The sequence below is a fragment of the Marmota monax genome, unplaced genomic scaffold (assembly GCF_021218885.2).
Source record: "Marmota monax isolate L192 unplaced genomic scaffold, Marmota_monax_Labrador192_F-V1.1 WCK01_AAM20220418_F8-fsc00001, whole genome shotgun sequence".
Lineage (NCBI taxonomy): Eukaryota > Metazoa > Chordata > Mammalia > Rodentia > Sciuridae > Marmota > Marmota monax.
The window spans coordinates 32,167,364-32,180,261 of record NW_026693777.1 but is presented as its reverse complement, the minus strand read 5'-3'; the positions used below and the strand labels follow the sequence as shown (position 1 = coordinate 32,180,261).

The 12,898-nt window shown below is 33.8% G+C and overlaps 1 protein-coding gene across 7 annotated transcripts in view; it reads right to left on the bottom strand.

The window, feature by feature from the left end:
• Positions 1-12,898, bottom strand: part of Ddhd1 (DDHD domain containing 1) — a 76,600-nt gene that overhangs the window by 13,847 nt on the left and 49,855 nt on the right. For all 7 annotated transcript variants that reach the window (XM_058584650.1, XM_058584651.1, XM_046461126.1 and 4 more), the window contains 2 exons: positions 5,978-6,240; positions 4,181-4,256 (listed from right to left, as the gene is read on the bottom strand). In XM_058584650.1, the coding sequence (XP_058440633.1) occupies positions 4,181-4,256; positions 5,978-6,240 (339 nt within the window). The remainder of the gene's footprint in view (positions 1-4,180; positions 4,257-5,977; positions 6,241-12,898) is intronic.

Below are 12,898 nucleotides of genomic sequence, written 5' to 3'. Positions count from 1 at the left end.
ATTATATGTCAACCATTTATCACTCTAAAACAATCTGTTTCAGGAAGGATTTCATTATTTTCAAATCTTACAAAAGCCAAAATATAATTAGAAGAAAACTAAGGAGAAAGAAGACCATTTCATTGTGTTTCATTATACTCAAAGATTTGCTGAGCTACTACTTTGTATGAATATGCTAGGTATTGTGAATGGGTCAAGATCTAAAGGACTAGTAAGAGGTTCTTCTGAGTTTGCAATCCTATGAAGAATAAAATAAGGGCTTAACAAGTGGAAAGAGTGCCATAAAAGAGTGAAGAAAGGAATTATTAATTTCTAACTCTTAAGGCTCTAAGAGACAGGCAGTATTTGCAGTAAACAGTAAAAATGAAAAGAATTTCTACAGATGAGGTTGGGACACTAGAGCTGAAAAGAATGACAGACGCACATGAACTAAAGAGGAAGGGGAAGTCCTTATTTTTGAGAATAGAAATAGATATTCTATTAAATGACTGAAAAATTATGTATGGAACAAATGCAGGTAAGGATGATAATGCTCAGGTCATTGTTAGATTAAGAAAATTGAGCTAAAAAAAAAAAAGGAAGTCAGGCTTAATTTTACAGGTAGTGAAGAAAAGGATTTGTCTGATTAGAAGATAAACCTGAGGGGCTGGGGATGTGGCTCAAGCAGTAACACGCTCGCCTGGCATGCGCAGGTCGCTGGGTTCGATCCTCAGCACCACATAAAAATAAAATAAAGATGTTGTGTCCACCGAAAACTAAAAAATAAATATTAAAAAAAAAGAAGATAAACCTGATAGTAGTGTATGGATGAATTAAAAAATTGAGAGATTACTGACTTTGAGAAATATACTGAAAAGGTTGAGGCAAGAGATTATCTTAAATAAGGCAGGACAAGCTGTTCCATTCATAAATGGAAATATGAGGACAGAGTGAGATAATATTATGGAATGGAGATGGGGATCAGGAATGGCGACAGACAATTCACAAGATTTAGGTCTGCCTGACTGAGAGGACAATGGTTCCATTAATTGTAATAGAAATCTCCAGGTAAATTCCATTTCTGTTCACAATAAGTTTGAGGTATCTGTAACATGTAATATGTAGTTAAAATTTTGGGGTAAGAGATACAGAAGATGTGTTATCCGAGTCTATGTATCACCATCATAGAAGCAGCATGTAAAAACTAAAATAACAGTAAGCTTGCCTAGGAAGTGCAAAGAATAAGAAAAGGGTTATATGTAGAACGTGTATCTACATTTAATTGGCAGGTGGAAGGGAAGCTACAAAAGAGATAGGAAAAAGAAGAAAGGGACAGGGTGGTAAAGTGGGATCATGGAAGACAAGGGAAGTGAGGGTTTCAAGGAAATCTGGGTGGCCAACAGCACTGGGTAAAATAGAGAATATAACATCTTTCCTGCCCAAATCCACCTAAACTCTCATATGTCCTGTCTTGATGAGTAAGATCCCACATTCATCCTTCCCTCTCACTCCCAAATTCAATAAGTCACTCTAACAGATTCTAACCCGAACATTCCACCTCATCACCTGTCATCTGAACTATATTGTGACAGAGGCCTTGCCTCTAATTTTATACACCTTTAATCCTTCTCAACAGACTCTGGAATGATTTTTCTCCCACACCCATCAAAAAATTTACATATACATACATATTTTTTAAAGGATGATTTTCAACATGTTTGAAGGTTGATAAAAATTACTTATGTAGATAAAAATTAAAAATAAAGCCTTCTATTTTATTTTGTGACACTGGGGATTGAACCCAGGGCCTCACACGTGCTAGGCAAGTGCTCTACCACTAAGCTACATGCCCAGCCCAAAGAAAAAGCATTTTAAGTAATAGAGTCACAGAGGATAATACTAAGTTTTGAATGGAATAACATTCATTTCTTCTAAAACTTGAGAAAAGTAGTATCAAAAAAGATACAAAAAATAGTCGCACAAGAGAAAGTCATGTAAATTCTTTCTGCTTGATGCATATAGTGATTACACATATGCACACGTATGCTCTACTTATCAAACTGCTTCACATATCTGTCAGACATTTCATAAATGCTTGCTCAACTGTTATACCTAGAATAAACAACTTATCCTTTTGATAATGATGAGATTGCAGTTTGATAAACAAAGGGGTCATTCTCTCATAAAAGGGTAATAACAGCTTTAGTGATATCTGTTAGCCATCAAAAATTTTAAGAGTAAAAAAGAGTTTTACACATTTGGTTTAACATCTTTGTTCAGGGATGAACAAAAAGATAAATTCAGGAATGTTAAATGATTTCTCTAACATTAGATAACTAGTTAGGGGAACACCCAATGGCCAGAACAAAGTTTTCATTCTCTACACTGATGCTTGTTAATATTCTTCTCTTTTAAGTTCAGAGGTCAACTGTGACAGAACTAACAGCAGTATTCTGAAAGTAAATCCATCTCCTGACTATAGGCATGAAAACTTCTGCTCCCTTTAAGTTCCTGGACTCTTAAACTGGCAAATGTCATTTGCCAATACATTAGATATTTATTTCTAAATTCAGTTTCTGTATCATTTCTCTAATTAAATAACAACTAAAAACCCATATTAAGACTATATATGACTATGTTTCAGAAAGATATTCAATTATAGTATATGTATTCTAGTAATGTGGTATTGAATTCTGAGATCCTTACACATTTAATGGATCATACCCAACTTGTAAACACCCAGAACATAAAATAGAAGAGTGTACTTTTTCTACCAGATCAATTTTATACAGTTAGCATTAATTATATAATGATAATTTATTAATTATATAATGATAAATTCTAGGTTTAGGTAATTCCAAAGACTGCTCTTTAAATGAATGTTACAAGTTTACCATATGATTCTTTAAAAAATTTTTTTTAGTTGTTGTTGACCTTTATTTTATTTATTTTTATGTAATGCTGAGGATTGAACCCAGTGCCTCGCACATGCTAAGGAAGCACTCTACCACTGTGCTACAATCCCAGCCCTACCATATGATCTTCTAATGTATTTTAAAAAAAAACTTTGTAAATCAATAGAGTCAATAAATCCATTTAAGAAAATTTTCTGCATTACTCCACACGTTAAACCTGTATTTTAAATTCTTGGAATATGAGAAAGAAGAGGTAATGTAATACACTAGACATGAACATATATTCAAAAGGAAGCAAGTCCTAGGAAATTCATAGCATCCTCCACTTACTACTACAAACAGCTGTTTGTTGTTTAGCTACAGGGTGTATCTTTCCCAACAGACCTGTCAATGCCAACATCTCTCTGCTACCTTATATTTTCCTGAGCCCCAGCTTCTTACAGGTCATTCTGATGTTCAAAAACTCTGAAATGGTTCCCACTGCCCATCTCAGACATAAATTTCTTATTTCTAACTATTCCTGCTTGCTTATAGTCCCCTTGCTAAGTCCTGAGAATTTCAGCCAAACCAATCCTGTGAATCTGTGTCTTGGGCTCTTGTCATATACTCTTCATTGATTGAAGTTCCAGCTTTCCATTCCTGGATCACTGCTTTTATACTTCCACTTATTTTTTCTCACCACTGACCATTAGTTGGTCATTAAGATTTGTTAATTCTAAATAGTAAATATTTATATTTCCTAGATCTCTATTTTTATTCTGTGCTACTCTATATTATTTGGTGTTTCTTGAGGTACTATCAAGTTATATCCCTCCACACTTTTGTTTATACTGTTCCTTTTATGCAGAATAGCATCTCTGATTTTTTTTTCACTTGGTCAAATCTAATCTACTCAGAGATTAAATATAAATATCATTCCTTTGTGATATGAGAAAGAAGATGTAATGTAGTGCGCTAGACATTTGCGATATTAAAGCAATATTAAAACTTCCCTCTCCTGTATATGTATCATTTTGTATACTGTTGATGACACTAATACACTAATAATACTTTGTTATATCCTGAGGGCTGAAGAACCATAATAATAATAATAATACTTTGTTATACCCTGAAGGCTGAAGAACTATCTTGTCCATTCTTTTCTTTGTAAAACCCATAAACTGACAGTATCCATCTCAGAAAATGTGTTCAATAACATTCATGATTAAACATTCATTTGCATCATAGTCATATTTAAATGTTTAAAAAATATCAAGATAATAAAAAACTGATCACTTTTTCCTTACCTTAAATTTTAAGGCAGGTGTTTGTGTTATGGACGATGCCTTCAATTCATGCAGCCGTTCTTCTATTTCCCTCAGCCTAGGAAGTGGCATGAGATTATACACACAAACACACTTATAATGTATCATTAAGGGTTAGCATCTCATTAGACACTTATTAAAATGTCTATAAAGAAGCAAATGATGACACTTTATCAATCCCTAACAATAATTCCTGTTGACAATATTTTATAAAAACAATGACTCAAAACTCTTCTCATAGGCTGGGGTTGGGGCTCAGTGTACTTGCCTAGCATGTGTGAGGCAGTGGGTTCGATCCTCAGCATCATATCAAAGAAAAAAATAAATAAAATAAAGATAAAAACACCACTTCACTTGACACCTGCTATTAGTAATTCTCCCACCCCCACCATGCTGGGGATTGAATCCAGGGCCTGTTAGGCAAATGCTATCATTGAGTTACAAACCCAATCCATCTTTATTTTTATAGTAATTTTTTTTTAGTAAAATATCAGACATATATATATATATATATATATGCACATACATATCTTAAAAAAAATTACACCATATGGTTAATACTCATTTGTCCATTATCTTTTCTTTTTAAAATGTCCTTTCCTAAATGAATCTTAAGAGTTCTTTTCATTTCATTGCTTCCTGTCCTACTTCAATTTTTATAACATCATATGACAAATCACAGTTTGACCCTTCTCTGTTGATGAATATTTGGGTTATTTCATCTTTTTCTCATTTCAATTTCCCTACTAACTTATACTTAATAAACCATGGAACTAAGTTACCCCCCGCCAAAAAATAAAATAAACTATAGTTAATTTTCTGCCTGTTTTTCAACAAAATTTAATTGGACTTATTCACCTAAAATGCTGCTGTAGGGGTTGGGGTATAGCTCAGTGGTAGAGCAATTGTCTAGCATGTGTGAGGTTCTGGGTTTGATTCCCCAGTATCGGGGAATGCAAACAAAAAGCTGAGTCTTGTCAGATATGACATTTTCTTTCAAAACTATCAATTACTTTGATACTAAAATATTTACTTGTCTATCCTCTGTTTCTTAATAAGATCTTAAAGGAAATTCTTGGATACCTTCCCTAAGACTAAAATATAAAAAAGCTTCCTGAATAAAATTATAGTCAATTAACTCAGCTGTCTTTATATAATACTATCAAAATGAATGGTTTTTCATTGTTTTATCAGAATGTATCAGATGAATGTAGTCATCAAGAGAACAAAGAAGATGGGTTATTAACTAGAGAGAATGCAGCAAAGAATTAAAAGATAGTATCAGGAAGGCCACAAATGATTAAATAACATCTGTTTATAATTATATAATATATACAATTATGTTTATATAACATATTTAAAAACATCTTTCCAAGAAAAAGTGTTTTAAAATTGTTTCCAGAACAATAAGAAAAAAGGTAGAGATCTGCCTCTATAGACCACTAAAACTACAATCTACAAACCAGTGAAGATCTTTAATAAGGGTTCTTATGCACTGACTCAGGCTGGGATCAGTTTTAGATTTAACTCCTAGTAACTTGTGAGGAAAGATGGAAGGAAAATCAGGAGGATTCCAAAACTATTTAATGCTATAGGAAAATACATATAATTAACATGAAAATCAACAGTCTCTAGCTTGATTAGGGATGTTATCTAGTAATCTTTGTATCCTAAACAATGTATAATTTCTTTTCATGGAAATTCTGAAGTTTTCTTCTAGGAGGTCTAGTAATTCCATACAGACATTAAAAATTCTTTCAATGGATGAGGCTATTTTACCGTCGTTTTGTTATATAGAGTTCATCAAGAAGATGTCTTTCTTCATAGCTCATCCACCGTTCATCAGGCAATTCTTCTTCCTTCTGTAGCAACTGTTCATAGAGTCGAACTGGATTCCAGCCAGTCATTATGTCGTAAGTGATTACACATCCCAAGGAGTGGGACACTATTGAGACTTTACCCCCTTTTTCTTCAAAGTCTGGATTCCGAGAACAGAAAAGGGAATATAATCGATTCAGCTCTTGCTGAAGGCCTTTAACTAGCTGTGTGAAATAAGAAAATATATTAGAGTTATCACTGAGTATTATAAGCTTCACTTCTAAGCTAAAATATATAAAGAGAAACAAATAATACTGACCTAATATACTTAGATTATTAGAATTAACTCAGTTGACTTACAACCTTGCAGGAATGAAGATATATGTAATATTCAGTCCTAATCATCACTACAGAATATATATGCAGATATTATCCACAAAGATCCATTATGTCATTAAATCAACTATAGGAGGCAGCAGTTCTACAGATTAAAAAGTTCCATGAAGATTCCAGTTAGGTTTCCAAAGGCCCCTGGAAATTTCTTCCTCATTGCAACTTATTATATATATGCAATTCCAAATTTTTGTGCTTTGTGATTTTTAGTCATACTAAATTTTAGAAAATGAGTATGTAAGTTTATAAGTGATATACTAACATACTTGATATTCTAAAATCTTCATTATATTGGTGATATTTATTAAACGAGTAAAAAGTTGATTTTTATGGTTAAAAAGCAGGGTTTTTTTTTTTTTAAATTTAGAGGTTTATAAGTAGAAAGTATCTTTTAATTTTTCTTTGTAAAACTGCTTTATATGAAATTAAGCATCAACAAGTATTACTGAAATATTCCATAAGATTTTGAATAAGGTTCTTTTGTTACTCAGACCTATACTGGGGCCTGACTTGGTTTTAAGGCAGTTTTCTCATCTTCCTATCATGATTTACTTCTCTTTGATTATATTCTGCTTGATGTTCTATTTCTCATATCAGTATATCTTAGTGTGTCGATTGCTACTCTGATACAAAGATTAGTATTTGCTGCATCTACTTTCAATCTTGTTATTATATCAAGAGACAAATATCCTCCATCAAATTTTATTGAACATTCATTCTTTACCTGCTGATATAAATGTAAATCATTTGAGCATTTTATGATTGTGCAGGGATAAAAATGACAGGAATGAAGGCATGAAGTACTCTTTGTTGATATCTCAGAACTCTATAACATATTACTGACATCTAGTTAAAACTATTGAAACCACATATCACGTCTGCTGAAATATATCCAGTCAATGAAGAAAGAGCAGAATAAGATGAGGTGGTAGAATGTGGAAGGATTATAAGCTGCATTTCTTCTAAGGAGGAATGCACGAGTTTTACTTCTATGATTTTGTGCTATCGTTTTCCACTTTTCAACATGCATTGGAATTACCGGGAGGGCTTGGTCAACACAGATTGCTAGGCTCTACCCCAGAGTTCCTGATTCAGAAGTTCTGAGATGGGTCTGGGAATTTGCTTTTGTAATAGTCCCCACAAGGTGCTGATGCTGCTAGCATAGGGATGACACTTCAGTAACTATTTCAGTGTAAAATGCACATAAAGACCCTCAAAGACTTGGACTGTATGTCTGGTTAATGTAGTTTCAGAGGTATGCAGTGAGATATGAAACCATAGGGCTGTTTGAATTACATTACAGCTATCATGTAATGCTTTGGATTTGGCTTTTATAAGAATATCAATAATCCTTAAAATTTTGTAATTTTCCTGATTTACAATCTATATGATGGAGGTGCAGAAAGACCTAATGCTTAGATAAAATAAATTCCTTTAGAAGTGACAACATTTTTTTTTTTTTTTTTTTTTTTGGGGGGTGGTGCTGGGGTTGATTCCAGGCCTTGTACATGCTAGGCACATGCTCTAATACTAAGCTACATCTCCTGCCCCTGGTTTCTGCTCCCCCACCCCCCTCAGTATTGGAGATTGAACCCAGAAATATTCTACCACTTTTGTTCTTATTGTTTTATTGGTGCATTATAGTTGTACATTTTTTTAAATACTTTTTTTAGTTGTATATGAACACAATACCTCTTTTATTTACTTGTTTTTATGTGGTGCTAAGGATTGAACCCAGTGCCTCACATGCTAGGCAAGAGTTCTAGCACTGAGCAACAACCCCAGCCCCTAGCTGTACATTTTGATGGAATTTGTTGTTACGTATCTGCACATGTACACAACATAATAATATAATTTGGCCAATATCACTCCCCAGCACTCCCTCTCTTCCCTCCCCACTTCTACCCTTGGTCCCTTTTTCCTCTAGAGCTCCCTTTAATTTTCATGAGGTCCACCCCCATCTTTGTGGAAATGTATACTTTTAAATAATTTACTTTAGTATGTTGCCTAACATTGACTTCATGTTAGATGAATTTTAATCTCCTTTTAAAGAAATAATAATTTTTGCCCACTTCTCACTTATTACACACCTCTTTTGTCCTTCAAAATGCCTTAAGCAGTGCTTCCCAAAACTCCCTGATGGCATCACCGGGGCAACTCTTAAAATATAAATCCACAGGTTCATCTCAGATCCACTGGACTAGACTCTCCAGGGGAGGGAAAACTTTTCTTTGTACTTCCCTTTTGTACCTTTTTATTTAAAAATAACTTCAAATGCATAAAATGTTGCAAAATAAAAAGCAGCACAAACATCACACATATATTCTTTATCTAGATTCACCTATTATTAGCATTATAGTTAATTGCTTTATCATTTGTATCTCTGCTTCCATAACACACATGAACATTTCTGGGAAACATTTGAGGATATACTGCATATATCATGGTCTTTTACCCTTATATACTTCATTTTATATTTCCTAAAATTAGAAATAATCATAACATACTTATTGATTTCATAACTTTACTTTGATGCAATATTTTATACAGTTTGCCATTCACATTTCAATCCAGTCAGTCCTTTATTGTAGTTTCCCTCATCCATTACAGGATACAGCCTAGCATGGGATACTGTATTTAGCTATCTTTAGCCTCCTTTAATCTGGAATATTTTCCAAAGCCATTCTTTATCTTTTATGATATTGGTATTTTTAAAGAACACAGTCCTATTCCTACATTTTGTTAGAATGTCCTCATTTTGTGTCCCTGATGTTTCCTCATAATTAGAACACTGCATAAGTAACACTGTGTCCTCCTCTGGGTACAGTATCAGGAGGTACATAATGTCCATCTGTCCCTCAGGAATACTAGTGTAAGTGTTGCCTGAATTCTCCCATGTATAATTACCTTTTCTGTTTTTTAAACTAATGAGCAGCCTTGTACAGATACACTTTAAGATAATGCAAATATCCTGTTCTTCATCAAAAAATTGCTGCTAATTTAGTATCCATTGATGATTTGTGCCTAATCATCTTTAATCTGATCCTACCATGATGGCTGCAAATGATTTTCCAATTCCAGCATCCCTCCAGTCAGCCTCTGGCATTCTACTGTAAGCAAGGAACTTTCCTTCTTCCCATTTATCTATTTATAACTAATTTTAAGGTAGGATTTTTAAGTGATTTAATCCGTTATTATAATTCCATAAAAATATACTAACAATTCCTTACAATAAATACAAATAATTAGTTAACATTTTGGTCCTCAAATTATTCTAGATTTGGCCAGTGGGAACTGCTGCTTGGGCTCTGGTGTCCTCGAGACCTGCCCTGTTGTCTTTTTGAAGATTTTCCCACCTTCTATCATAACAAGTTGTCCTAGACCCAGAATTGGCCACTTCCATGAGGAACCCTAGAGTTTCTCAGAGGCAGTAAATACTTACTGCAAATACAGTAAATACTTCAAGGCAAAGATCTAGGTGCTGGGTATGTTTGCTATGACCAGGATGTCTCTGCATTTTTTGCCATTTAGTGGACCAAGCTTGGAAATGCATGCAAGTATATAAACACATTCACCTACAAATGTACATAATATCTATATGCACAAATTTTAGATATCCTGAGTTCAGACTGATACCTTCAATTCTAGTCTCCCCCATAAGGCTCTTCTTTGTCTGTATTTTGAATAAGAACCAAGTGACAGTTTTAATCAGGGATGTTTGGAAAACACTGTCAAAGATTGATTTCATTCTGAAAATAACTATCTTTGCAGATATAAGAACAGAATAAAAAGTGATGGAATTTCTCAAATGTCATTAGCCAGTGGTCAGAGCTTTGAATCAGACACTTTTTTTCCTATTCTTGTTATTAATGCCAGCTTTATAATGCTCTTATTATTACTATTTGGGAACCTGCTTCAGCACATTTTAACCTTAATCATATCCTCTTAGGGATATTACCAATCATGTGTGTGTATGTAACAGTAAAAGTATGTTCTCAGTCATTCTCTTTGTCTTCCACCGCAATGGTTCCATTTACAATATTATAGTTCAATTTCCTAACCTTAGCACATAGCTAACAATGCCCACTGTATACTAATGAAAGACTATGAACACATAACTGCTAGTTTCTATTCCATGATATAGGCCTTCCTTGTTGGTTAGAATTAGGTTCAGAATAGTAATTCTTCTTGTAGCTTCTCTCACCTTCTGGTAAATGGTATGTTAGCCTGTAAGTAAAGAATATACTGAAGTCATTGCTGACTTCTAGCTGGTGTCTAGGAGGCTAACATCTTCTTTATTCTATTTCAGACCTATACTAGTTTTGTAAACTGTGTGGACAATATGGTAGAATTGGCCATATTTTTCTTCCCTTTTTGTTTCTCACTTCTGCCAATAAGTTCAATGCAGACCTTGCCCAATACTGGTATAGAAGGAGAAATGGAGAAAAATTAAGGAGATGGCAGCCAGGACAGAAGGAGGTTTCTTTGGTAACCAACCAAATAAACATTTCTACATATATGTAAAGGATATGCAGAATGATATTTAAAGTTACTGAATGAACAAAATAAAAAATGCACTGGCTTTACGTACCCCAGAGCAGCTCTGCTGGAAAGCTTCATTCATTCCACCAAATACCTAAAACTTATATGTCCAAGTAACACTGCCAATTGTAGAAGGAATAAAGCCAATAATTTATTTACAATTAAGTTTCTTGCTGACTAAAATATGTTGTGAGTTATTTGTAATTTATTGCCACCATGAATATAGTGCTTCAAATTATCCATAGCCTAATATGTAAACACTGAAAGGAACAGTCTTCATTCTGTTAGAAGGATGAAGACAACTCACATACATCAACAATAAAAACCTTTGTAGGATTTTACTTAGAACAATCTGAACTCCAGTGAAGAGATTAACTCAAGCATATTCCTCTTGAAATGGGTTAAATTTTCTGATATTTTGGGTAAATAATTCTTAAATTTGGTTAAAATTAATAGCATAGAGTCCCTTTTTTGGGGAAAGGTGGTAACTGGGGATTGAACTCAGAGGCACTAGACCACTGAGCTACTCCCCAGCCCAATTTTGTATTTTATTTAGAGCCAGGGTCTTGCTGAGTTGCTTAGTGCCTCACTTTTGCTGAGGATGGCTTTGAACTCTTGATCCTCCTGCCTCAGCCTCCTGAGCTGCTGGGATTAAAGGCATTTGCCACCATAGATGGCCCACTGAGTTCTTACATTATGAAATTGACTAAAACTAAAGAAAAGGCTTCTATCTCTGAAAGATAACTTGCAGAAGCTTTGATTGACTACAACTGCAAACATTTTAAAATTTTCTTTTGGCCCTAAGTCCTATCACAGTTACTGGGTCAAAATTTTTATGTCACTGAAAACAATTGTGCCCCAAATTTTAACTGGAACTTTTTAAGTTCTACCCATTTACATTCAAACAACTTCTTAACTTTACCTCTTCCATCTTGTTTTCCTGAACGCCAAGTTCTTCCTCCAAATTTTCCTCTCCCTATGGTTCAGTCCAAACTCTTCTAATTGCTCTCTTACTACCCTCAATTACAAAACTCTTAAGTATTTGTAATTCTTACTCTCAGCCTCTGTATAGAATGATCTCTTCTCCTTTTTGCCTAATCTGAAAATGGGTGCAGTTTCTTCTTTTAAGCAACTTACTCTCATCTGGTTATCTTCTTACTGTCTGATTTCTTTTCCTGTGTTCTAACTTAAGTTCCTCAGATATCTGACTGGGACCCTTTTCTCTTTCTATCTTACATTTTTTTCTGGACAATCTTACTTTTCAAGGCCATTACATTTTTTAGAAACCTGAATATGAATGCTTCTGAAGCTAATTTTTAGCCTTGTTTGTCTAAGTCTATACTATACAATTCCAGAAGAAAAATCTTACTAAACATACCTAAAATTTAGCAAGCATAACTCATTATTTTCTAATGTTTTACCCTTCTCACCCACAAAAGTATCTAGTTTCTCCTCTTCCACTGCTGGTTAATATCAGAACCATCTACCAGCTACCTAAGCTAGAAATCACAAGTCATCTTTGCCTCTTCGAAACTTGTCATTACTCATAACAAAGCATTCCAAGTCCTCTTAATTGTCTCTTATAATTATATTTCGAATTTATTGCTTCTCTTTATTCCTTTAGACATTATTTGGGCTTACACCATTTCTTGCTTGCATTTATGAACAAAGAACTGGGGTGTGGAATAGAACCATTTTTCCCTCCCCCCAAGAAAATTAAAAATGGGAGGGACAAGACACAAACAATACTATCTGTTACTAACTTTGCGAACTCAAGTCACTTTATATAGTCTAGAAAAACAAAAATGTGCTTAGAAAATATTCAAAAAACTAAATGTATAAGTTAATTTAATACATATAAAACAATAAACTCAGTAGTTTTGAAATGGTTTACATGTTTATTATAAAGATAGCTATAGGTTACTAAAAAAAAGTATGACCTTTGTA